We start from the raw sequence: 26,665 nt of genomic DNA on the forward strand, positions 1-26,665 counted from the left end.
GCATTGATGCCTTCTTAATTTTCTTCCACGGTTTCTTCCCTCTGGAACTTGAGAAATAATTTGATTTTAAGAAACATTAGCCCTAATCCCCATCATTTACTCCACCTAATTGGCCGTTGGGAACGTGATCTTCATTTTCCTGTGCAGCCTCACACAGGCAGGGGCGAAATGACCGCCCTACCCACTGCCTGAACACCCTACCCAGGTGGGGTCTACACCCTGCCTGTGAGGCTGCACGCTGGTAGCACGGGCAGGCAGCAGCAGAGGATCCAAATTCTTCTCTTTCCACCAAATAAAATATGAATACAAAAGTTTATTTATTTAGGTTTGAAAACTTTCACTACCTTTAATTCCCCTTGCAACCAAATGTAGCCCTAGAGAAGTTGATGGATGGAGAGAGGAAAAGTTAGAAGACTAGGGATGCATCCTGCACACCTAGAGCTTCAAAAAAAAAATAGTACTCATTATATAATCTGTTCTGTAACAATACATCAGACCCATATATACCACCAGCTTAACACTCCTAGTCATGAATAAAGAATTTCAAATTTACCATGTGACTTGGAACAGGAACCACAGCTTGAAAAAAAAATCCCCCAGATATTAACAAATAATTGGATACCTCCCAATCAAGCAAAGAATGAAAACCCGGACTGACCAAAAGCACCATGACACAAGCTCGCGTAATCAAGAAAATTGCAGCACTACTCAAGAATAATTAGTGTCAATAGGAGCTGTTTCCAAAACCACATGTAAAAGCCCTTATTAAGACCCATGATAATTAACTTATTAATAATCAATTGGCTAATAAATTTAATTATTTAAAGAATTAATGCTGTTGCTATGATACATTTTCAAGATGTGGTACCCTTCTTTTTTTTTGGGAGGGGGGGAGGGAAGAGGTTAGGGTTTCAAAATTTCCCAAGACAAGATAGACAAAAGGGGAGAGGAGAGTAGAGGGATGTGTTCAATTCTAGAATACAAGTAAATAAGAAACATACTCTGTGGAAACCCGTCGTTCATATCCTTGGATGCTGACACCATTGACCACGACCCATTTTCACCCAGCTGAAATGAAGATCCACGGTCAAATAACTTTGAAATACATAACTCAAGTAAGGTTATATGGAAGATATTCATGCAAATAATATGCATACAAAACCCGGGAAAGCCCCAAAGGGAAGGGATCAACCCACCTACCACTACATACAGGAATCAAATGATTCACCAACAGTTAGCTCAAGCTCACTGTTTTTTCTTTTTCTTTTTTAACACAAAAGAAGCATATTTTAATGTAATTTAAAAAAAACGAACATAAAAAGGGAGCCAAACCCACAAAGAGAATCCCCCTACGGATAATAACCCAGATACTAGAAACATTTGTCACCCCTCCCTTGGCAAGCTCATCAGCTATAGAATTAGCAGGCAGCAAAGTGACCACACCTTATATATAAACCCCTCCCCTAGCCATTGTTGTTTAAAGCAAACAAATAGCAACCTTAGAATCACCTTTGATTCTGGTTTCCATCCACCCATTGCCAATAGAGAGATCTCCAGTCCCTTAATCCCTGCCACACCTAACTACTTGTTTGTTTATATGAACCATCCACATAAAATCTTCCCCAAAATCCATACATAGGTAGCTGGGAATCATAGTCATTTCTCTCATACAAACCCCCATGTTTTTCAACATTCTTCAAGGGAACTTGAGAATCATAGAACAATGAGGATTGTTAGCAACAACCTACGACAGTGTATATTGGAGAAACATCCTTGAGATAAATCTAGTTTTGGGGTTTTAAAGAGAGACAAATGACATCATCAGGAAATATGATTATTCCTTAGTAAATTGCTTTTTTCTATACTTGCGTTCCCTTATTTTTTAGGAGGGGGGGGTGAGGGGTCTCCCACTGTGCTTGGGGATTTCCCAAAATTTGGGTCAATCATGCATTAGCTGGACGTACACCTCTTTCACCTACCATTTGTACCAAGCCCAGACCATGTTCAACAGGCTTCAAAAACTTTTTGAATTCCCAAAGAAACTCCACTGTTTCTCATGCATGTTTGTCCTCAGGCAACCATGAAACGGACATACTAAAGCAGCAGCATCATTACCAACAACTCATAACAATATCACATAGGAATTATAAGCCCTAGGCTAATTGACGATGACATCATTTCCCAAATCACCAGCTTTGACTCCCCAAGTATTCAATACTAAATTAGGGTGCTACATAAAAGTTTCTAACTACAAATAATCAGCCAGTTTAGAACAGAGCCAGTGAAACTGGAAGCTTTACCTGTCACAACCCTACATTTGCAAGCTGGTGGTGTAGATGAGCCCCAAAAAAGATTACTTGCCTCGCTCATGGATCTAATTAGGTATATTCACATGAAAAGATACGCATCCTCCTGCAAAGCAAAACTGGGAAATGAACATCTAGGTAATTGAAAATTGCTCAGAAGAAAAAACAGTCAAGAGTTCCAACCAACTTTAACAACATTGAGAATTATGTAAACCTTTAAATCAAGGAGAATAACTCTGGCACTCCCCAGGTAAGATCTCCTATAACATAAATCCCGAGTACCACAATATCTTGTGTATCTACATCTATACTTCTCTCAACTTCTTCCTACTTGTCTCTTTCATCGGTAACAGATAACAAATCATTCCAACTGCAACAACAGGTAGCCTTATAGCACAAACCTACACAACATAAGAATATATAAATATAAGATTAAAAGCAGAGAAATGGAGGAAAGAGAAGTTCCTTTGAAAATAGATGGTGCCATGCTAAAAATTATATACCTGAGGCTACCATCTGCATTGCCCTCAGATTCACAGCATGTTTGAACTGGGATTCAACAGAAAAAGTGAAACAAACCAAGCTTGAAATTTTTATCATCTTGGTAACTTCCACCAACATCTTGGATTTCCATTTTTGAATAAAAAAAATAATATTAAAAGAAACCAAAAAAAAAAACAAAATTGAAGTCCTTTGCAGAAACACCAAAAAGACAGGCATCAATCAGAGCTAACTATGTCAGTATTCGGCCTCCTCAAACCAACCTCAAAGGCATTCAATCTTTCTTTTATCTTTTAGCCCAGATTCAAACCCCAACAAAGCCAAAAGACAGCAGTTTTGTATTAATATGTAAGGCTTGTAGCAGACGCCTTCGTGATGAGAAACACTTCATTCATCCCAACCTTCAAATCTTTGAGTGGTCTGCTTACACCCTTGTCCGTGTTAAAAACCAGCCGAACAATCACAAAGAATATATCTTAAAAGTTATTAATCTCATTTTGTACACACTGTACAGAGAGGTGCTGAGCCAGAATTAGCCTGGAATTTCTCAGGAGTATGTGCAACCTAGAGATTCAGCTCGGTTTCTTGTTCCTCCTCCTTTAAGGCCTGCTTACCCATGGAACTGAAAACATATTCACAGGATTGACACTTACTACGACCATTGAATTTCAACGGCTAATTACTTGCATTGCAAGCCGTACAAGACGTAGTAGTCCCTCCACATCATGGAAGCTGAACTCAAGTACCCGCTTTACAAAAGAGATTCCCTCCCCAAGCTGAGACTCTTCCAGGCTAGCATTAGCTGCTCCAAAAGCATTCTGGGATTTCCTTGAGGCTTCCATTGCACTAGTTACATCCCGTGTCTGCAGGGGAAAAAGAAACAACAGATTTTTAAGACAGAATCATTTGAAGCAGAAAATAACTGAGGAAGGCATTTATAAATAAATAAACAAGACATTTATCATGAAATGAACATACATACATACATTATATATGACTGTATGGAACAAAGCAAGGCCAACACACAGTGAAAACACATAAGCGATGGATTCAAGTAGGAAGCAGAAAATAACTGAGGAAGGCATTTATAAATAAATAAACAAGACATTTATCATGAAATGAACATACATGCATACATACATATATATATATATATAACTGTATGGAACAAAGCAAGGCCAACACACAGTGAAAAAACATAAGCGATGGATTCAAGTAGGAAGCAAAACACTTCCCAACCCCACCCCCACCCCCAAAAAGGGGAGGGAGGGGGAAAACCTAAGCATACCATTTAATTATTTATTTATCTATTTATATTAGATAAGCAAGGATAGACTTTGGAGATAAAAGTGAAAAGGGCTAATGAAGATCAACTTTAGGCCTCTGCAGGGGTTTCGAAAATCAAACCAGCCTGTGTAGTTCAAACTTCAAGAACGATGAACCAGTCCCTTATTACAGTGGTATCAATTGTCAAACCCCCAAAGCTATTCATGATCCAAAATTGCTGATTTGGTCAAGAACTTTCTGTCTGGACGGTCGGAAGAGCAAACCCAATGGTCAAACGTTTCAGAATGAATTGGAGGTAATCAAGTTCATTCTTTGCTTGATGCTTAAAAAGAAATAATAAAAATGTTTCAACAGAGATTCAAATTCATAACAAGAGCACCAATACAACAAGTGATAAGGATTGACGACTAATAACACAATTAGAGTTGGACTGGAACCCCTTCCATCACCCCTCAAATGATTGCCAGTGGAAATTCAGCTAGGACCCAAATCTAGATCAATATGAACCAATTTGGATCCCCAGGCAAAGGAGAACCAGGCCAAAACTTCATGTTCAGTCCAACAAGAGTAGTTAGGGAATTAATTTTTTTATAAGAGTATTTTTGTAAATTGAGAAGTAATATTATATACTTGCTTTAGCTATCATAACTCATAAGGCGTGGAAGTTGAGTGGGGTTCAAACTTTAATTTTCTGTTTTAGAGTCTGATTGAGAGATTAGAATAAAATTTATATGAGTTTTATATGCTGCCTGCCTGCCACAAGAGCCTAAGACTGGTTCAATTGGTGGTTTCTTCTACCTCCCTGGTTTGATTCTCTGGTCCGATCATTCTTCTTCTCAGGTCTGATCTCTTCCATAATCCTTTCCTTTGTTCCTTACCCCCGCCCCACGGTTTTCTTCACACACCCCCCCCCTTAACTGGCAGAACTCTGTGCTGGCAATGGTTTCAGAAAGAAAGACTTGATCTCTCTCGGGTCTTCTTCTTTCAGCCTCCAATTCTGGGGTCTAAATCTCTACCTTAGGGCAACATGTTCTGCAAAGTTCAAGTCTGAAAGCCAGCTAGAATAGAGAGTTTCATAGTAGCATTCAGGTTTAGTTCTGTTTTACCACCAGATCCAATTTCCAGAAAATAATATTTTATTTACATGACCTTTGAGTCTTTTTTTGGGCATTTCTAAGAGGACTAGGAGTTAGGAACTCAATCCTAAGGTTTCATGAGATGTAGAAGCTTGAGAGAGTTTGATCAAATTTCCTAGAGGCTGGTTCTATCCTATGACTGCTGCTGTTGAGAGGTTGAAGAAACTATATTTTTTATATGGAAGAAAAATGCTACCTGGTCGCATGCAAATGCGCCTAGGCCCTAGACACGGGGAACGCAAAATAACCGCCCCACCCCCATGGAAAGGCGGAAATCCCACCGTGTGATACTTACACTCGTGCTCCCATTGGCCCCTGCACTGGTACAGGGGCCACGCGACCAGGTAGCGTTCTCTTGCCCTATTTATATTTGCAAAGAAACCAAATTCTTCTGTTAATTGCTTAAAGCCCCTCCTGTTTCTGAGTTTTTATATTTCATCCCACTAATAAGATTTAGTTTCAGAAAAGTCCACCTCCCAGATTTAATAACCTTTTCATACCAGATTCTGTTTTGCATTTTTAAAAAGATCCTTTATTTCTCTAAAATTACATTTTTGCCCTTCTTTTCAAGAGTTTTCTATTTCACCCCATTCTGATTTATATTTCCAGAAAGCTCCTTTCCTTGAAATTATTTAACTTTTTGCTCCAGGGTCCTTCATTTCTTCCAATAGGGTCCAAAGTAAAGAGACAGGAATTTGATCATCATAAGAGAGAGAAACCCATCTTTCTTTTTCAATAGAATCATCATGATGCAGGAGCAATTTCTTGGACCAGGCTAAACCCGTTGGGGGACCCATATGAAGACGAACAGGGTCCAAATGGATTTTTAGGTTCAATAGGATATTTAGGAATTATTTTATTTGGACAATATGCGATCTCTCGCTCTCTCTTCTTCTTCTTTTCCTCCTCTCCCTTTTCCTGCAATTTCTTTTATCTCGTTCCTTCCCTATTCTGTTCTTGCGGTAACAGCAGCCTGAAAAGACTGTTTTGATCTCCATGTTCTTTCCCTTTTCCTTCTCAGATCTAGTTTGTTTGTTCCTTATAATAGAGAGAATCAAACCCCAGAAAGTCAGACCCTAGAGTTCCTCCAACCTTGAGAATCAGACCTGCAACCAGGGAATCCCTAAATCTGTCCGCCAGGCCAAGGGTTGCAGAATATTAAAACTTCAGTCAGCCATCTGTTGAGATTGATATCGCTTGCTTCTATTAGAGACACAGGTTGTGATTCTTCACCCCCAGTTTCAGGTTGATTGGGTTCCTCGTGAAGAAGATCTTGAGTCTGCAACTAGCTCTTCTTTCCGCTGGATTCTGGTTGAGTTCGAAGAAAGAAGATAATAATCCCTATCCACGATTCCTTAACCCTTTATTTTATTTATTTAGTTTCCCTTAATACCCCTCCCTTTCTTCCCTATTCTACTTGGTCCTATTTTATTTCTAATTTCTAGTTTACCCTTTCTACTATATCGTTGAATCCTTTGCTTATGTTTTGAAGTCCTAACAAATTACAATTCTGCCACCCACTTATGAACAACTTATTTACAGAATTGCCACCTCTCTATTAAACATTGAATTATTTACTGTTTTGCCACTTGTGCACATGATTTGAGTTATATAACACTTGGGTAGGCCCGTAAGCAATCCAAGTAGGGTCTCAGGACCCCAGATCCGCATCACATCAATGATTTTATGGTGTTGGCTAAAAAAGGGGGAGAGAGGAGAGCATGGGGCCTTATTGTTCTGCATTTTTGTTTAGGTTTCTCTCTGTTTCGCAGACAATTACGAAATTTGCATTGCTCACTTTATTTGAAATTTTGAATTTTATCACCCCGGGTAGGCCCATAGCGACCTAATTAGGGCTTTGGAAGTTTGGAACCCAAGGTTGCACAAGCTAGTCCACATCATCATCTATCCTATAGTTCGATGTTCAGATTTCAGACCAATCTATCCACTATCCGTTATTAGAGGCTTTGAAGAAATTTGAGGTTCAGTAGGTGAAATTAAACAAGAGCTAAACAAGAACCCTTGAAAAAACAACGGAGAAAGCCCATACATAGTTGGTGACATGGTCAAGATAAGTCCCAAAATTTGACAAATGGCCCATCAATGGGGTCCTGAACCTATCCAACAGTCAACCTGCCAGATCATCAATCCATGTGGCTAAGAATTACTGGGGGATGGAAAAGGCTTCTACCTCAAGACAGGATGGAAACATTTTCCCATATGAGTATATGACATTTCTTTTGTAACCTAATGGTACAAACTACAAACATTTGAACATGATTGTCAAACACCTTGAACCATGAACCTGACTCATAGACGGTTCAACATCCAGTTCGATTTTTACAAAAAAGGTCAACTGAGATCTTCAAGATAGAGGTTAATGAAACAGAAGGGTAATGTAGTCCTAGATTGGTAGGAGACCAACTAGAAGCCAGTAAAACAGGATCTTCTATGAACACTAAATCGGGTAGGTCAAAAATAGAGTTAGGGTTTAATTGGACCTAGGGTTTGATGTGTGGGTTATGTCAAGTTGATGTAGGGGAGTCTTCCAGTGAAGGTTACGTTAAGTTTTGATGGATGGAAGTCATCTGGAATGGATCAAAAGCAAGGTTTAGGGTTAGGGTTTGGGTGGACAGAAGTTAACCAACCTTGAATGGTTTTCTTAGGAGGGTATGAGGGATAATCAGTCAGATTTGTAGACTGTTCTGACGATTGGTTTGGGCTGGGGAAATTAGGGTTTGGTTACGGAATGGTTGAGAAGGAGAGAGTTAGGGTTTTAATGGAAGATGGTGGTTGGGCTTAAGATCGAGTGTTCCCTAGTGGTAGGGGGAATATGTGATCAAAATTTGGGGTTTCATGGATGGGGATGCTTCAAACTCACTGTAGTTGCAGAATACCCTTGGCAGCAGCTTGTTTGAAGATGAAACTTGAATAAAAATTGAATCTTTAACTAGAACTTGAAGGATATCTTCAAAGGAACCACTCGGGCTTCATACCGCAAGGTGTCGATGGGATCAAACACCAATCCCACCAACGAACAACCTGAGCTTCCCACCGCAAGGTGTCAATCAGATCAAACACCGATCCCACCAGCCATGGTCAAAAAGCAAGACGATTCTTCAAAGGAGAAGAGAAGTTGCAGCAGCTTGCAAGAGCAAAATTTTCAAATTTGTGAGGTAATCAGCACCTCCACGATTTTTATTATTTATATTGGCCAAAAGGCCTGCTATCTAATCAGCTTAGGAGTCAAAAAGCTCCTAGCTGAGTCTAATTAAACATCACAACCTCTCTCAAATTCATGGAGAGGTGTGGACCCAATTTATAATTAAAACAACTAAAAGAAAGGTGACTCAAGTCACTTAAATTGAAACATTGGTTCAAACCAGTTTTGGACCGGTTCAATTTAAAACACTAAAACATAAAAACAAACTAAGTATAGAAGCTAATCCCATATGCAACCTAATTACCCCTACTTTAGGTCCATAAAAGTGACCTATTAGTCTATTACATAAAAAAACCATGGGATCAAAGGCCCAACATGTATAGAACCCAACCCTAGACTTATTCCTAACAAAACAAGCCTATTTCGGCAATAAATCTGCATCAAAGGGAGTCAAGGGACATTAGATTAACTCAGCCAGCCCTCTGCATGAAGATAGAAGTCATTCTCCATACAATTTGAACACTGTATGAATGAAGATATCAAAGGTAATTATCAAGTACATTGATGTAGATCACAAGTCCATATGTACCCGCAGGAACAAGCCCCAAAACCAAGCCTAGCAAGGTTGTGGGATGCGACTGCTGTGAGAGGCAGCCTGGTCAGATGATGTGGCAAGGTTTTGTTGGTTCGATGGAGCATCACCTAAGGCAGTCCCAGCCCAGAGTGAAGCATGAAGAAGATAAAAGACCAAAACACTGTTCACGGCACTGTTCACGTGAACATTGTCACAGCCCATATTTGCCTTGTGTGGGGGAAGATCTTGTGGACCCATCAAGTGGAGAAAGATTCTTTCCTAATGCTGCCATAGTTTAGTTTCTATTTTCAGTTTAGAAAGCGTTAGCAGAACAATTGAATGTAATTGCTTGAATGATCTAATTGGTCAGACAAGCCCTCTATTTATAATAACGGGAAAATTACAAAGGGGACAGAAATACCCCTACACTAGCCGACTCTATAAGAGAAGCAGGTTATACCTAATAACATAACAAATAAACCCCTAAAAGGACCAGAATACCCCCACAGTATTCTGGTGTACATATTCCAACACTCCCCCTCAAGCTGGAGTATACATATATCAAAAGGAAGCTCCAGCGTGAACTAATAAGGAAAAAATAAATGCTCACACTCCAACATTTTAACACTCCCCCTCAAGTAGGCACATATAAAGCACTAATGCCCAACTTAAACAAAATAGGAAGAAAAAGAGTTGCAGCAGAGTCCAGCTTGACACACTGGCGGATGGATGAAGCTCCCAAATAATCTTGGACATAATAAACCTTCAAGAACTAAAGATAATTGATCTTCAAAACCTGGACAGACTTGATCAACAAACCGGGACAGGATTGTTCTGCAAAGCTTGGGTAGGATCGATCTTCAAAATAGAGAGAATCACCGATCTTAATAACGGCAGAAAAAGGGCAGACACAATCTTCCAAAAAAGGCAGCTTTCATCGATCTTCAATAGCTGTCCATTGATGAATCTCGGATCGTCACAGTGATAAAATCTTGAAGATTAATAACTAGGACAGCAAGCAGCAGAAAAACTTGAATCATCCCAACTGTAAATCCTCAAATAGGCAACAACCAAATATCTCCAATACTCTTCAATACTTCAATCTCCCCTTTACGGCAAATTCAACCCAATAACTAAAGATACCCAATGGCAATGGTGGAAAAAGCTTATCTTCAATGTTTTGCACAAATGTTCCTGCAAGTTCTGCAAGTTTTTGCATTTTTTGCAATGTCTGCAATGGAATTGTACAGAGTCTCCCCCTCATGTGTTGTAGTACACGTGGACAAATGACGGAGATGATGTAATGGATAATGGCAAAATTTAATTTTCCAGAATTTTCCAAAGGTGCTATGGGTAATTAAAAAGGAAAGAATGGAATAAATATGATTTACCAGAAATTTCCAAAGTTGTTATGGGTTAATACCAATGGGATATGGGTAATTGAAGAAGCAGTGAGAAAAAGCAAGTCATGGAGAAAAGCAATGCAACATATCAATCATCAACCTTCATCAATCGATCAAACAAATTGCTGAGATGGACACTCCTGCAGAACAGATTTGAACAGCAAACTCCAATGATCAGATCTGATTTGGAATAAAGGAAAGGCTTCAATCTTCAAGACTTGATCGATCTTCAAACAAGAACCAGTGTGCAAAAAAACTCCAATCTATAATCACCCAAATGCTGGACAGAACTCATGAAAATATCTGGGCTGAATCGATGTAATAACCTTCTAGAAAACTTGGATCAGACCTGAATTAGAGAATAATTCTAGGATCAATCTCCCAGAGTAAGCTGGATATAAACCTGTAGAAAAGCTTCACACAACTGAATAGATTTGAAGTCGCAACCAATAACCATGGAACAAACTGTTGTAATCCCAAATAGAAACTGATCTCCAGAGTAGTAGATATGACTCTTCAACAAGGTGAAAGAACTTCGATCTCCAATATTAGGCAGATTCAGTCTCAAGACCAGGGCAGCAGTAACATCTTAACCAGTCATGCTTACAGAAGCCAATCAACAGAACCAGCAAGGGATGAATTAAAGCTCAATAGAACCAACAAGTAAAAGGCAAATAACTCAGCAGATCCAGCAGGAATTAATACAGCCAGCCACAGAGGAACCAGAAATATATTAGATCGATAGTTGGAGAAATCGACCAAAAAGAAGAAACCTGAATTTTTTTTAAAAGAACTCCATGAATGATGCTGATATTAGGGTCGAATGCTTCTCCGGTATGTATAAGACTCCCCTCAAAATATCAGCAAGATAGGACAACCCTAACCCTAAGATCAATTAGAGTCAGGGTTTTGGAAAACCCTGAAAGTCAGATCGATATAGGGAAATGGGGCTTCTATTGTTGATGTAGACTTGCAATAGATGTTGATCAGAACTGCTAGAATGGGACCTCCAATGCGAACAACCAATCTCCAGTAATAATGAGACTTGATCTTCAAGAGGGAGAAACACCAAAAAAATTGCAGAAAAATAGGGCAGCAGCTATCGCAGGAAAAAGAACTTCAAGCCATTAATTGATGAGGTAGAGTGTCTCTCTTGATGGTAGAAACACCTCCAAAAAATTACAGCAGCAGCAAAAAGCCCTAACCCAAAATTCGATCTGTCTCAGGTTTTGTTAGGGTTTTGTAAAACCTTGAAAGGAGAGATCGATTAGGGTTAAGGGTCTTCAAACAATGGGTAGGAGTTGGATAGGTACTGGTTAAGGTTGCAGATGAAGCTCCAACAATGGAAAATCAGCCTTCAATAGTGATAGGGATCTGATTTTCAAAAAATTCTGAATAACTCCAATATCGCAGAGATGGTTCCAGCAGCCATCGAGCAGAAATTATGTTATAAAAAAAGAATAGGTAGGTTGGAGGGCAGCAACTAAATCATTGGATCACCTCATTAATGCTGCCCTCTTACAAGGATGAGGAAAAAAACCAGAAGTAGAAGCCGAGAGAGAGAAAGGAGGGAGAAAGTGATAGGAAAAAAAAAAATTCCCCTTTCTTTCCTGTAACCCTAGATCATAATTGGCTCTGATACCATGTTAGCAGAACAATTGAATGTAATTGCTTGAATGATCTAATTGATCAGACAAGCCCTCTATTTATAATAAAGGGAAAATTACAAAAGGGGACAGAAATACCCCTACACTAGCCGACTCTATAAGAGAAGCAGGGTATACCTAATAACATAACAAATAAACCCCTAAAAGGACCAGAACACCCCCACGGTATTCTGGTGTACAAATTCCAACATAGAGTATATAAAGTTGCTTTTAATTTCAGTTTGTTTCTATTTTTGTTTCCTTGCTTGTTTAGAAGGCTGGATCTATAAAGCCCTAGTAATTTCTATTTTCAGCAAGTTTCTATTTTTCAGTAGTTGCTATTTTCCTACTTTCTATTTTGGTTTTAGGAAGTTTCTATTTTCTATATTCTATTTTGTAAGCTTGCCTAAGCTATTAATAGGCCCCCATTGTAAGGAAGGATCAGATTTTGGAGAATAAAATTTTCAGGCCATGTTGCCAACGGTTATGGGAGAAATTCCATGTTTCAACAGCTGGGATAACTGTGGGTGAGAGACCCAGGCTGAGGGAGCCATTCCCTTAACCCCCCCCCTCTCTTCTGTCTTTTCTCTTCTTTATCTTCTTCTCCTTTCTTCTTATCCTTTATGTTCTCCATTCATATGTAATAGAAAACAACAATAAAAAAAGAGAGTTTTAGTTATTTAATTTGTTCCTTATTGTGTTGATCCTGGCTGCAATCGATCTCCCACTGGTTTCCCTGGTTCGAGGTCAACTGTTGCATTATACATGCTCACCGAAGGTCAACCATAGCCATCTTGGGGTCATGAAACATGTGCATTGGGATGGATATCTATTATTTACACAAAATCTGGCCCAAGTGTATGCGGATAGAAATCAAAGGTAATTATCAGGTAGATGCTAGACAAAGATCAACCTTTGGTTGGGGCACAGGCAAATTGGGATTGGTCACAGCAGCCAACTAATCCTATCTAGTAGACCAACACCGAAAAATCACCAATCAGAAAATAGTAACATAAAAGCCACATTGACAGTCAATATGGAGCTTGAAGCCCACTAAACCACCCTCCCATGGAAAAAAATGGTATTGATATGCTGCGACTTACTTAAATAGTGACTCTACAAGAGCATGTAAAAAATAAAAATACAGTAGAGAGAACAAAAGAGAGATTGAAAAAGACTTACAAAGCCAAGCAGCCGCTCAAAGGTGGGACGGTTTCGAGCAACAATAACATGGTTTCCAGCAACCTGAGAACTATTATCTTTGGTTACAGCAATCTTATCTACTGCTGCTTGATTGTTCAAGTTATCAATATCTGAGGCTGACGAGGATGGAGACTCTCCTGACGATGAAACAACCAGGATGTAACGTAAGTGACAAGCAAAATACTGAAGCTTTCAAACTAGCTTTGCATCAGAATCAGGCTTATTTTATCAGCATAGTTAGGCATGATTATTTATTAACTAACATAACAGATAGCAGAATGAAATATTTATTTGCCAATAAGAGGAACTACATGAGCAATATTTTTCATCAATGGGACTGATGCAGTTAAGATTGTCCAATTGGGTCAATTGGGCCTCAGAAGACTTTATTTTGGCCCATGGTTGAATTCTATAGACCTTGAGCTTCTTATTTTTGGGTTTATTTATGTAATGGGCCTAATTTATAAGCTCATAAAGTAGGGATAATGTTAGTACACGGGATTAGTAGTTAAATTGAGCATTTGAGTTAGATTAGGATACTTAATAGCTAGACAGAATTCTATTTTAAGTTTATTTACTTTAATGAATGTGTTAAAGTGATTCGGAGTCCTTTCACGAGTAAAATTAAGAATTTTAGAAGGTCTATATATATACATCCACCATCAATTAGAGATGATTTGAGTAAAGAACATGAGCTTTTTCTACGAGTTTTGGTGCTGTTGAGAAGTGCATACGGGATTGGTATCCCAAACCTGATTTCTTCTCTTCTCTTCTGTTTTCTTCTTCACTCTTCTTCCTAAGAAGAGCGATCTGATCTCTCTTCCCTCCATTCCATCAATCTGATTTCTTCCCTTAACAACGCAGTTGCTTCCTTTATCTCAAATCTGATCACAGATTTGATTATTGAGCCTGCTTGCATCTGAGATCCTTAATCTCGATTTTCGGATTGCATCAGGGACAGATTAATAGTTAATGACTAATGACCAATATAACATTTCTTGAGGTTCATTGAGTAGTACATCTCAAAAAATTATAAATAATTTATCTTTAATTCATAACGCTTTTTGTATTTATCGTTCAGAAAATCGCAAAGGCATATTTATTGGTGTCAAAATGCTATTTATGAATCACCTAGTTCTTATCTTATATTCAATTAGTGGTCCCTATAAATCCCTAATAGAAAAGAAGGTAGCATTGTAGCAAGAGGGCAAACCTCGGCGCAACAGGGTATGCCCCTTTTTTTTTCTTTTTTTTTTTTGTTTTTGGGGGGGGGTGGGACTACCACCAACTAACATAGCTTGAGCTTCATTGGCAAGAAAATTAAGTATATTTCAAAAATATATATATAACTAATTTATTCTGTATCCAGAGGACAAATCATCAGCGTCAAAATTCTCTCTGTGAATCTTCCATTTTCTCTTCTCTGAACTTCAAGCAAACTAGTTGTCTCTAATAAATCTTCAATGGAAAAGACAGTACCTTATCACAGTATGTCTCTCCAAAACTTCATACATAAACCAGTATATTTTTTAAGATCAATCAATCAGTTTGAGTATTGACTTCCAGGCTGGAAAGGTGATTTTATTAGGATTTTGGATACCTACAATCCAAAAAGGAGGCAGGAATCTCTTAAGGATTCAATTTCTCTCTTCAGGTTCTTTTAGTTTAGTGAAGGCAATCGTTACAATATTTTCTGTTGTCGCTTACTCGCTTCAAAACTGCAGAGGCAGTATGACTTCCAAGTTCCAATTAATAACAAACCATACTAAAAAAAGTATTTCAGGACACAAAGTAGTGAAGATTTTCATGTGCAGGGCAAAGTTAAGAGGAATCTTACCATAAGAATTATAACTAAATAATGGAAATAGATATAGCCTTAACAGTCGAAACATACTTCAATATATCTTAAAGTTCCAGACTAAGGATTTATTAAAATTACCTGGAACCACTTTCAATGCATTTTGCAGCTCAATCTGATCTTTAGAAGCAGTAAAATGTTTGGAATAAATAACTTTCATGTGTGCCACCTCCATGCATTTGTAAGCCATGGCAGCAGCAGCCATTTCTTTGAATTTCTCGTATTCATGGGCACAAAACCTAGAATTTCAACAAGACCACAACTTCAGTGCTGAGACTATACAATATGCAACCATGCAATAAACGTTTTGAGTTACAACCCACTCCATACTACTTAAATCAAATTTGACCCAAACCCATATGACAAGGATATTAATCATGCTAGCAACTGGCGCCGGACTAATTCAGTGCATTATAATCAAGTAAGCAAACAAAAGGGGGGAAATTACTTTTTAAGTTTGGCATTTAGCATGTTATGTAGCCTATGAGCTTTCTAAAAGACTAAAACTTCAGATATTGGAAAAACCAGGATGTAATTGGGAATTAGATGTTGAGGAGTTATTAAATCCCAAACTACTGTAGCCTACATATTGCCAAGGCGAGGGCAACCGAGTTGTGGCAATTGAGATTGCTTTTAGTAAATTGAAGTGGAGTTGTTGTTCTTGTATGCTGCTGTTTTGGTTGGTTCCCTCGAGTTGTAGCTTATCTAATTATCCCACTCTTCTCTTCTTCTCTTTCAAAATTCTCACTTGTTTATTGCACCCATTCCCCTACCCATGACAGCCTCTTACTCTCCCCCCCCCCCCCCCAAAAAAAATTAAATCACCTCCAACCTGTCCATAAAGGGCGTACCCAGTGCATGAGGTTCCCGCCACTGTGGGGTCTGGGGAGGGTCATAATGTACGCAGCCACCTCCAACCTGTCCATTGCCTCCCTAATTCAATATTAGACAGCTCCATCAAAAACCTCAAATAACCTGGTCAATGGTTTTTATCTATATTTTCTATCTTTAATTGCGTAACAGAACCTAATTCACCAGTAAGCTTCATAAACCTTTCTCAAAGGCTGTTACCTATTTCCTTCACATGCCATCAATCCACCAAAAGTACAATCCTAGTTTCACAATAAATCCTCGTTTTTGCTCTTCTTTCACCCTTACTTGACCTAAACAGCCAGTTCTATCTCCAGGAAAACCCCAACGGATTGCAATGCAAGGGCTATTTGGAGCTTGAATTTTTGTTCTTAGTGGGGACTCTTTCCTACATTGAGTGAGTGGAAGCTAACCATTTGCTAGGTTAGTTTATCAGCTATGAATGTTTTGCCCATAGTAGTACGTCACCAAGTTGTAAATCAAAGGTTGTAAGGAAGAAGGGAGAAGAAGAAGAAGATGAGGAGAGGTTGGCAGTAGAAGTGTGTGGGAAAGTATTGGGCTACTCTCCCCTATATAGATTCACTTAGCCAAATTATAATAGGGAAATTACATACCTACCCCCCATGCTTATGTAAGGAGCTAGCTGCTAAGGGGGGTAGAAAGGTAAAAGGGCTACCCAGTGCACGAGGCTCCGTCCACTGCGGGGTCTGGGGAGGGTCATAATGTACGCCGCCTTACCCCTGCTTTCGCAGAGAGGCTGTTTCCAGACAAGGGAGGTAGAAAGGTTAAAAGGTTAAAAGACAATACAACATAATAATCCCAGTACCCAAAGTACCCTTATTACATGAACTCTAACACACCACCCCAGTACGAAGACCTAGTAAATCAAGAAAAATATAGAGGGCACAAAGATGTCAGAAGGAAATAGTAAATTGATGTGGTACTACATGTAGAAGAATATTTGTGAGCCCAGGGAAGCAACAATCAACCAGATCATCTAAGAGGCTAGATAACTGGAGTTCAACCCAACAGTCTACACAAAGCCTCCAACCACAACTCAGAAGTGAGAAAATTTTAAAATCCTTGTTACAGGTTTCACAAATTTTAATTTTGTTTCAAATTGGAGGAGCTTGCCAGGCATCTAGTGCTAGTTGCTACTTATACCTAAAATTTTCACTTTGCGCTATCGCTCTATCATCAAATTTCACCACCCCACTTTCAGTCCTATTGTTACTAAAGTTACAAACCATACAGCATGTTTTTGCTCTACTTATCTTAAAACCTTTTGATTTCAGTGTTGATCTCCATAAATCCAACTTTGCATTTATCACTGCTTCTGTTTCATCCACCAAGACAATATGGCTTTGAAAAGAGTTGATTGGAAAAAAGGATCCATGTAGCTGACCACATTTAGTTGGGATAAAGCTGAGTTGAGTTAAGTTGTACTCAATTCGGAGGCAAAACAAGAAACACCAGTCTAAGTTCACCAAAATAATATTATATGGAAGGAATAGCCTTACCATACAAATGTCGAGCCTTTCTTCCCTTTTCCCTTTCCTTTTTAGGGGCTTGTCCTTCCTTAATGATAAATGAATATAATGTCTAGTACAATAAGGTGCAACTTGGCCCCGATGCTATAAAACCTCACCAAAATAGTGGTTCATAAGGTTGATTTTGCTCCTAGTCCAGTACAAAAGTGGAGAAAGAGAATATACCATATATGCCATATGAAATATAGGGTTTTCGTGCAGTGTCAACATTTTTTCTTACCCGCATAGCATGGCAGTTTCACCGTACACATTCTTGGATCTGGTAGCCTCATTGCTAAAAGGTTCTAAAAGTGAGGCACCATAAAGAAACTTTAAAGCCGCCTCAAAGTATAGCCCAGTCCTTTCAAGTTCTGAGCCAGGATCCTATACAAGAAAAGCAAACCATAAAAAGAATCAGATACAATGCTATCAAGCTTAGGGGGAAAAATAGTTAAACATTGAGATAGGGTAACTTTATACACCTTGAGACGATCAGCAGAGTGTTTTAGAGCTTTGGCTTCCTTCAACGCAGTATTAGCAGCAGCCTGACCAGAGGAATCCCTTCTAGCTGGACTTGGAGCATTGAGATCCCTGACCCCGACAAGACCATTGGGTGTAGGATGTCTCAAATTACTATGACTAGCTCCATTATGGTTATCAGGCTTCCTAGGGTGACTTGAAACTTTCAATGCATCACCACCACTACCAGAAGCATCAACAAGCAAACCATCAGATGCACCTACTGGCATTGTTCGGGGACATCGAGTCTGTGTTTCCTGTTTATCCACAGAATGTGGGAAGAATTGCGACTTCCCTCTCCCCGATGCTACATCCATCTTATCATTTTTGTCTGAAAGAAACCGACTAGAGGACCTCTCACCCTCACGACCCTGCAGTATATTTTGCTGTGCGTTGGATTTCCCATCCTTGCTGCAAGTGGCACCCAATTTCACATCAGCACCCTCATGTCCCCCAAGTTTCGATTGATTTTCTCTTCTACTGCTTTCACTTGACCATTTCCCTACAGAATCTTTCTTACCCGAGTAAGTCTTCTCATTCTTATTAGACTTTGCAGCACATTTATCCTGAAAGCTGTATTTCCCTTCCCTTATTTCTTGATGATAAGGAGAACGGTCATGAGATTCAGTCTCTGCCTCATACCTCGAGCTCTTCATTGCATACATGTCTTCCTGCTCGCTGAATGAATCAGAGAGCTTGACCTTACCCTTATCAAAACCAGACTTGGAACTTCTGTGCTTCTCTTTAGACCGTGACGAGGACCCCATCCCAGACTTCCGAGGAAGAGAACCATTAACACGGTAATGACCGTTGTTTACCCTCTCCTCATTGGGGTCATGGTCCTTGGCCCATGGATCATTCTGATATCGGTTATGCCTATCTGTGGTACGAGCATCACCATTCACCAAATGGGTGTTTTCAAATTCAGAAGAAGATTCAACCTGCATGTTCCCTTTTCCAATAAATGTGTGATCAGCTTCCTTGTCCTGATAATCCAGAACAGGAGACTCCAGGGCTCCATGATGTAACACAGAAAAAGTTTTCTCCTTCCTTACCATACCAGACCGATCACTCCCACCATCCCCTTCCCCATCAGAGAATCTTCTTGGGCTACCCATAACAGAGACACCACAGTTCATTGCATCATCTTTTCCTAACATATCTCTTCCTGCCGATATAAGCTTTTCTGGATTGGAAAACCTCAAAGGAGAAGATGAAACTGATTCTACCGGTGAACCTCTCACTTCCTGGAAGTTGGTTTTAGTTTTACGAGATCCCGAAACTTTTGAAGAACTGGAAGTAGTAGCCATGGAAGGCTGTCCATATCCAAGATCCTTTTTTAATGAATCTACAACATCCACGCTCCGTTGAGACCCTTTTTTTACTCCTCGATATTGCCCCAGTTGTTCACCCTTATCCATACAAAATGTGCCCCCTTCTTCCACTCCATCAACTGGTTGATCTCTACTTCCGGACAAGAGGATTTTGGTCACCTGACCCTTTTTGTCTGTTCTACCATCCCCCTTACTCGTGCTGGACTCCTTTGCCTCAGACTTAGAAGCCTTGGCCTTCTTCTCCTTCGGGCGTTCACTTTCACTGGTCTCCTCCTTCACAGAACCCCTGCTGTCCTGGAAGTGATGTCCACTACTTGGATCTAGATAAATCTGATTCTCCTGCCACTCCTTCACTTTCCTCTTCTTAGCAGCGGCATCCATTTTATTGGATTTTGCCAAATCCTGGGCAGCCCCTCCATCCAAAGAATTCTGAACTCGATCCTTAAGTTTCTTTGCAGAAACAGGGAAACTGTCTTTGCCCTCATGCTTTGAATCCTTCAAAGAGAAGTGCTCATTAAATTTGTTCGGATCCTTTCCAGGTGCCTTAGCTGGCAAACCACTACTTGAGCAGGGCTGGGCAATCCCAAGGTCAGAATTCCATTCTTCATCAGTATAATACATGCCTTCTGTCTTCACTTTCTTAGAAGATCTATATTCATTCTGATCAGCTTCTCTCTTGCTCTTTGTTTTTGAGTGCTTGGAAACACCTGTTGACATATATCATAAAAAAGAGTTACATATTTCCAAGTAAAGAATTGTGAAAGCCACAAAGAAATGTTAGCTTTTCGAACAATACCTCCATCCAAATAGGATTCAAGCAGCTTCTGCTTCTCTTTCTGTTTATGCATGCGTTTATCCACAGCCAAGTCACCTGACTTGCTTAATTGCTGGAAGACGGGCTTGTTCACAAGATTGGATTCCAAAGGAAGTTGGTTCACATCATTTAAGCTTCTACTCTTGGCAGACGGCTGTTGATTCTTCTTTGTAGAACTTGAAAAGTGAATGGACCCCATGTGGTTAGCTGCACTTGATACTTCCTTCAAACCATGTCTCTTCTTTGCACTGCTAGGCAGAGCCCGCAAACTAAGATTATGGTGGTTTTGGTCAAGACGCTGGACCTCATCCAAGGTTACTCCTGATGCAGCTGCATCAAGCTGACTATGCATATTATTCTGACCCTCGGTGACAGGGGTTTGGTATGCCGCATACAGAGCTCTTGTTGTTTCTTCTTCGCTAATATCACACCGGTTCTTTCCAGGCCTGGCAACCACTCTTAATAGTCAATAATCAGACTAAAAGAAAGACCTCAAACATAATTTATTTATTTTTTCAAAAAAGGGATAAAACAGTGAGGTCTTCAAAAACTGTACACCTAGTCACCTACATGACAAATAATCCAAAATCCGGACTAAATCCATAAGGGCAAATATATGCTTTCACCCTTCATTGCCAAGTTATGCACATAATAAAAAAAGGAGGGATAAAACGATGAGGTCTTCAAAAACTGTACATCTACATGACAAATAATCCAAAGTCCGGACTAAATTAATAAGGGCAAATATATGCTTTCACCCTTCATTGCCAAGTTATGCACACACAATGAATCAAATACCCCTCAACATAGCGAACACAGGGCAGATAAAAAGTACATTTAATAAAAACAAAATTATGATGATTCAATGATACGCCCACAAATTTCTCTCGAGATGGTTCATTGGTTAGCCCCAATTCGAACAAGGTAAACAGTGTCTGATCTCCCCAACAATCATGGAAAATCATTCATAAGAAATAAAAAAGCGGTGAATCATTTCGAATGTGGAAATGTCTAATATCAAATGTATCAAACAACTTTAACAGCCTCATCATATGGCCAGCAACATAAACAGCACCTTACCACAACTGATGAAAGAAGATGGAGGCTATGTTGCTCCATACATAAGAAGAACTAGTCCTAACTGCTAACGTACTTTAATCAATATCTCCACCAATTTCATAAAAGATTTATGCACAAGTATTTTAGTGTTAAAACTTACTAAGGGATGAAAGCTCCATCTTACGGTTTTCACATAAAAATGAATTTCAGATATGGTTTTTCCCCCTGACACAGAGATGACACTCTACTAGAACTGAAACCAGCAAATCTATTTGATTGGGCATCCTTGTTATAATTTCAACAAACTATCTGAAAGTAAAGAATCCAAAATACTTCTGGGAAGGAACTTACAGCCAATTAAGCATGCTGCAAAGCCACTTCTCTGGAAGGACTGTGGGCTCCATGCCAAACGGTAGAAGACGCCATTTTTGACATTTATCACAGCCAACCCAATTTTCTTTTATAACAACAGAAGGTGGAAGTGGATGAACTGCATCAGAAACAGGCCTATTTTCCATTAAAGGAGCAACTGTCAGGGTTGCCCTTGGATATGCCTCTGATGCCAATTGATTACCCACCTTTGTACCACTTGATCTGTGTTTTGGTTTGTCTGACAATGTGTGAGCCTCTTTATCAAAAAACTCAGGCTTTGAGTCATTCTGCCGGTCTTTAAAAGGCATTTCCAAAGAATCTACTCTATCCTCAGCTTTCTCCACTACCGACTCACTTATTGAATCCCTATGATTGTCCATGGTCTTGCCCAAGTCTTTACGTGATTTAACATCATCTGATTTACTTTTCAACGGGTAATCACCAGCTTGGCTATTTCTCTTCTTATCTTTTGATGCTGAAGAAGAAACAAGCTTCAAGCTTTCCTTCGGGAACTCTGCAGCAGGGGTTCCATCACTTTGGCTTCCCTTTGATTTCTTTTTTCCACTGGAAGATAGCTGCTCCTTAACATGGGGCCTCTTCACTCCATCCTGCTCATGGGATGTGGCTTTCTGCCCAACCTTCTGTTTTGGAGCAGCTGTGATTCCACCATCAAGATCTTTCCTCCCCTTGGTAGCATCTGATTCAGTTACACATATGTCATAGCTCTTGTTACCTTTGCTCCTATCTTTCCTCAGGTCCAATACCTTGTCTGCAGAACTAATCTTTGCACTCTGCTTATCAACCACATCCACATCTTGGCTGGGCACCGACTCCAAGGCTTCCTCCTTCGCTAAGTCAGAAGAGAATACTTTCTCCTTCACCACAACCTTATTAGCTACCCTAGAAATATCAGGAGCCTTGACCGCACCTTTTGCTGTGTCTCCTATACTAAATTTTGAGCTGGATAAAAGTGAAAGTTTCAAGGCATTAGAAACAAGCTCCCTGCCAGCTGTGGTCTCAATGTCGATTTCCTTCTTCAAAAGAGAGGTAATGTCATTCCCAAAATCCTTACCACTCCCATTCTTCACTTCCAAAGATCTATTATTTTTCTCCATTGACTTAATTTTCCTTTCTCCCACCACTTCACTAATCCCCACTACAGAAGAAGAATCGTCCACTAGCACGCCAGAACTTTCCTGGCTACCCTTGTACTCGGGCCCACTTCTACCGTCTCTTTGAAGTTTTTCGTTTTCTGATAAGCGAAGCAGACTATCACGAAGAGGCGATAGCAAGAGACCACCAGGGACCGGAAAAGATGTCATAATCTGTTCGCCGCATCAACAAGAACAAGGCATCTGGATCACTCGATCCACACAAACAAGAATAGAAATTAAGGAAATGAGGGACCAAAGTATACCTGAAGTATAATAGTTGGAGATTCATCGGGAGAATTTCGAGATTCAGGAGACAGCCCTCCACTTTCAGCGGGGCTATCATCAAATGATGATGAAGGAGACATATCAAGGCCAAGACCACTGTAGATCTCAGCATTCTTTTTTACTGAAGTGCTCTCCGGACCTACTTTAATTCGAACCTTTAGTGTTTTCTGGTCATTTGGATTGACCGGTTTATTTACACACTCATGTTTGGGACTGAATTCAACAGAGGCACGAGCAGGATACGAGCAGACATCTCTTTTAACAGAATTGTCCACAGATGGGACCCTTGAAACAGGTGGTGCTGCTGCACTGCTAGAAGCAGGTCCAAGCCTGACGGCAAAGGGTGCACTTGATGGAACTGAAGAGTTCTGATGCACACCCTGTATAGTAACATTACCAGCAGTGCTCAAATAAAGTACAGAATCCCTACCCATTGTAACAGTAGGCCATGGATTCTTGCTTTAAGGTATTAAAGAACAAATAACAAGAAAATTTGTCCAAATTTAACAAAATATACCTCCAGTGACAAATGGTTTGGTGATCTTTGCATATTGTTGTTCTGCACTTTCGGTGGACTTCTTGGTTGAGACCAAACTGAAGGAGAGCGTTGATAAGTGGGTAAAAACGAACCATACCCACCAAATTTTGCCCCTGCCAAAATGCACAAATTCCAGTTCCATCATACAGAGGACAAAGAAAGAATTTACAAAATGCAACTCGGCAAACTCCAAAATCATAGTCCTGTCATGGATCACTTACCCAAATTTTCTGCAGAAACCCCACCTTCAAAATCCTTTTGAAAATGGCCCAAGACATCTTGAAGCTTCTCATCCTTCAGAAACAGAAAATAAAATCTTACGAATGTTGGAAAAAAAAAACATTTTTATAGCAGAAAAGAGCAAATAAAGAGTGATGATAAAAACTTGGAACTGAAAAATGAGAAGTAACATATTCAGAAAGATAGAGGATTTTGGAAAATAAATAAATGCCTAGTGTTGTGTATGCAGAAGTAATCAACAAATCAGTTCATTTTGTGATACTGTTTTGGTATTGTCCAAAACGAAAATGGGTCTGTGCACCACATCATAAATATCCGAGATCACAAATAGGAAGATTCAGTCAGAGTCCATGCTATTATAAAGTTTTCAAAAACAGCACAATCTGGAAAAAGGCATGCAATATGTGCCTGCACAGTACCAACACCTACTTCCCAATGCCTCGATGTAGCAAGAAGGGTAGTGGCAGAACATTCTATTCAATGACACAAAAACTCTTCCCAACTCTGCCTTATTACTCCAATTATCACAAATAAAACTAATGAAACATCAAGAACAAACAGGTGCATGGAGCAAACTTTCAAGCATAAACACTTAATTTAGTAATTGAATACATTCAGTAAACAAATTCACTTTTCTCCCCTAGTACCAAAATAATCCAAGAAACGGGTCTCTGTCGATTTACATTGATTCGGAATTAAATCACCCAACCACACATCCTCAAAATCTCCAGAGCCATAACAAAGTTAATTAAGAGCTCCCACATCTAATTTCCGAAGCAAATTTGCTTCTAACAACCAAATTCCGAACCTAAAAGACATATCTTGATCATCAAGAACACATGCCTCAAGCAATGGATCAGGTCCCTCAGAGAATTGAAACTACCAACCAGACCAGACCCAGAACCCCCAAGCTTTCAATGCCCAATCTAAGACAAGACGGAATAAAACTTACATAAATATTCAACAAAGCAATAAACTTGATCAAGAAATTACAATCTTAGAAGGGGCTCCCAAAAAAAATTCAAACTTGTTGGGAAGTAATACAGAAGAGAACCCTTACGATATAAGAGAGAGCAACATCAGGGTCGATGCTTGCGTTGTCGTCCTGGTAATCGCAAGCCTCACCTTCTTCGAGTTCAATCTCTTCCATCTCTCCTCCAACAGCAAACCCTAACCCCTTCCTCCCATCCCTACTCCCCACAGAGAGCATCAAAACCCCAAAAATCCCCTACCCAAACAACCACCTTCCCTAAAATCCCACATCACTTGAAACCAAAAAAATTGGCCGAACTCAACTCTGAGATCAGAATCCCACAATCAAACACCAAGTAAATCTTCCGAAACCACAATGATCGAACACAATCAAAGACCCTCATCGAAACAAACCCTCAAAAAACAAAAAACCTTTCTTCCCAAAAACATACGGAGACCAACCACGATCGGTGTCAACAGTTGGAATATTCCGAATCCCCTCTTTTCAGATCGTCTCAGAACGCTCTCTAAGAGCTCGAATCGATTCGCTTACAGAACTTCAATTTTCGATGTTTACAAACAAAAGAGAGAAAGCTGTGTTTTTTTTCTCTTCTTCTTCCTCTTCTTCTTCTTCTGCTTCTTTTTTTTTATTTTTTTTCATTTTAATGTATTTTCCTGCTTACTTCCTCCCTTTTCCTTCTTCCCCCATCTCTCTTTCTGAAAACACATAATTTAAGTCCGCAAAAAAACTGACCGATCTAACAAGAAGACAAAAGAGGAAGGCCATGAGAGTAAAAAAATTTATTTTTTTAAATACTTTTTTTCCTGGAAACTATTTTTCTATTCTCCTATTGGGTTTTTTTGACGGCTTGTCCTCTCTCTCTCTCTTTCTCTCTCTAGCTTCACAAAATCTCACCCGATCCCGCCGTAATTTTCCCTGATTTTACCGTGATTAAAGCCCAAAGAAAGTTACTTAATTATAATTAACAAGGTAATAACTGTTCCCACTGGTTAGTGAAAAAATTGAAAGAAAGAGATGAGAGAGTACGGAATGACGAAATTATCCTTAAGATTATGTGGCTAGCTGTACTTGTATTTTCTGATAACCTAGTAGCCGACTTTACTAGGAAAGAGGATAATGATGTCATTTGACGAGACCAAAAAGAAAAATATGTGCTTTATTCATGATTCATGTACTTTTTTATTTTCTGGTATTAAAACGGGCTTCCGGTATTAAATTTTGGGTGTTAACTGTCAACCGGTTGGTCTGGTCGGTTTGAGGGTCTAATACCATGGTTTTAAGGATCAGTATCGGATCGGTGGAATAGTCCGATTCATATCAGTATCGCCACTACCTAATCCCAATCCTAGAGGAATCCCGTATCGATGGATCGGTACAACTAAGGGTAAAAAGGTTATAAAAAAAAAAAAAAATTTTAATGGAAATCAATGGCAAATCTATCTGATCTAGATTGATACAGAGCGATTCTTATCAATATCAGCGGAGATTGATCCCATAGCTGATGTTGATTCTTAAAACCCTAATTGTTACTATATCATTTGGTTAATCGTACTTCATATACTTAACCATGAAAAAATTATATGTTAAACCACCTTGTGTGGAGGTGGAGGACCTGGTTTCGGATGTTCCCTGGCTGGCGTCTCAGTTTCACTCTGTTTCTTTCTCTTTTATTCCTAGGGCTATGAATGGTATTTCGGATGCCCTAACTCGGAAGGCCTTGTCGCTTGGGTGTACGATAGATTGGCCACACTCCATTCGGTGGCTCCACAACCTCTGTGTTGTTGAAGCCACTGGTTGTAATCACCCCCCCCCTTTCATCAATAATTTTCCCCGTTACCAAAAAAAAAAATCTGGTCAAGTTTGTTGGACTATAATCACTC

At 39.5% G+C, this 26,665-nt stretch overlaps 1 protein-coding gene across 6 annotated transcripts; it reads right to left on the reverse strand.

The window, feature by feature from the left end:
- Positions 1–789: 789 nt before the first annotated feature.
- On the reverse strand, positions 790–25,341 carry LOC122657983 (cysteine-tryptophan domain-containing zinc finger protein 7-like). 6 transcript variants are annotated; one of them, XM_043852810.1, is made up of 15 exons: positions 25,075–25,339; positions 24,852–25,030; positions 23,773–23,845; positions 23,531–23,664; positions 22,992–23,393; positions 21,554–22,899; positions 20,126–20,589; positions 17,959–20,036; positions 17,718–17,860; positions 15,159–15,316; positions 13,199–13,356; positions 2,810–3,670; positions 2,521–2,707; positions 2,301–2,412; positions 790–1,068 (listed from the first exon to the last, which is right to left on the reverse strand). In XM_043852810.1, the coding sequence occupies exons 2-12, from the start codon at positions 24,999–25,001 to the stop codon at positions 3,476–3,478; spliced, it is 5,301 nt and encodes a 1,766-aa protein (XP_043708745.1). In that variant the 5' UTR covers positions 25,002–25,030; positions 25,075–25,339; the 3' UTR covers positions 790–1,068; positions 2,301–2,412; positions 2,521–2,707; positions 2,810–3,475. The 6 variants fall into 6 exon arrangements, with proteins under 6 accessions (XP_043708745.1, XP_043708748.1, XP_043708743.1 ...); XM_043852813.1 differs by having other exon boundaries at positions 22,992–23,381; positions 24,852–25,339; XM_043852808.1 differs by having other exon boundaries at positions 24,852–25,339.
- Positions 25,342–26,665: the final 1,324 nt, after the last annotated feature.

The sequence above is a fragment of the Telopea speciosissima genome, chromosome 4 (genome assembly GCF_018873765.1).
Source record: "Telopea speciosissima isolate NSW1024214 ecotype Mountain lineage chromosome 4, Tspe_v1, whole genome shotgun sequence".
NCBI classification, from domain to species: Eukaryota; Viridiplantae; Streptophyta; class Magnoliopsida; order Proteales; family Proteaceae; genus Telopea; species Telopea speciosissima.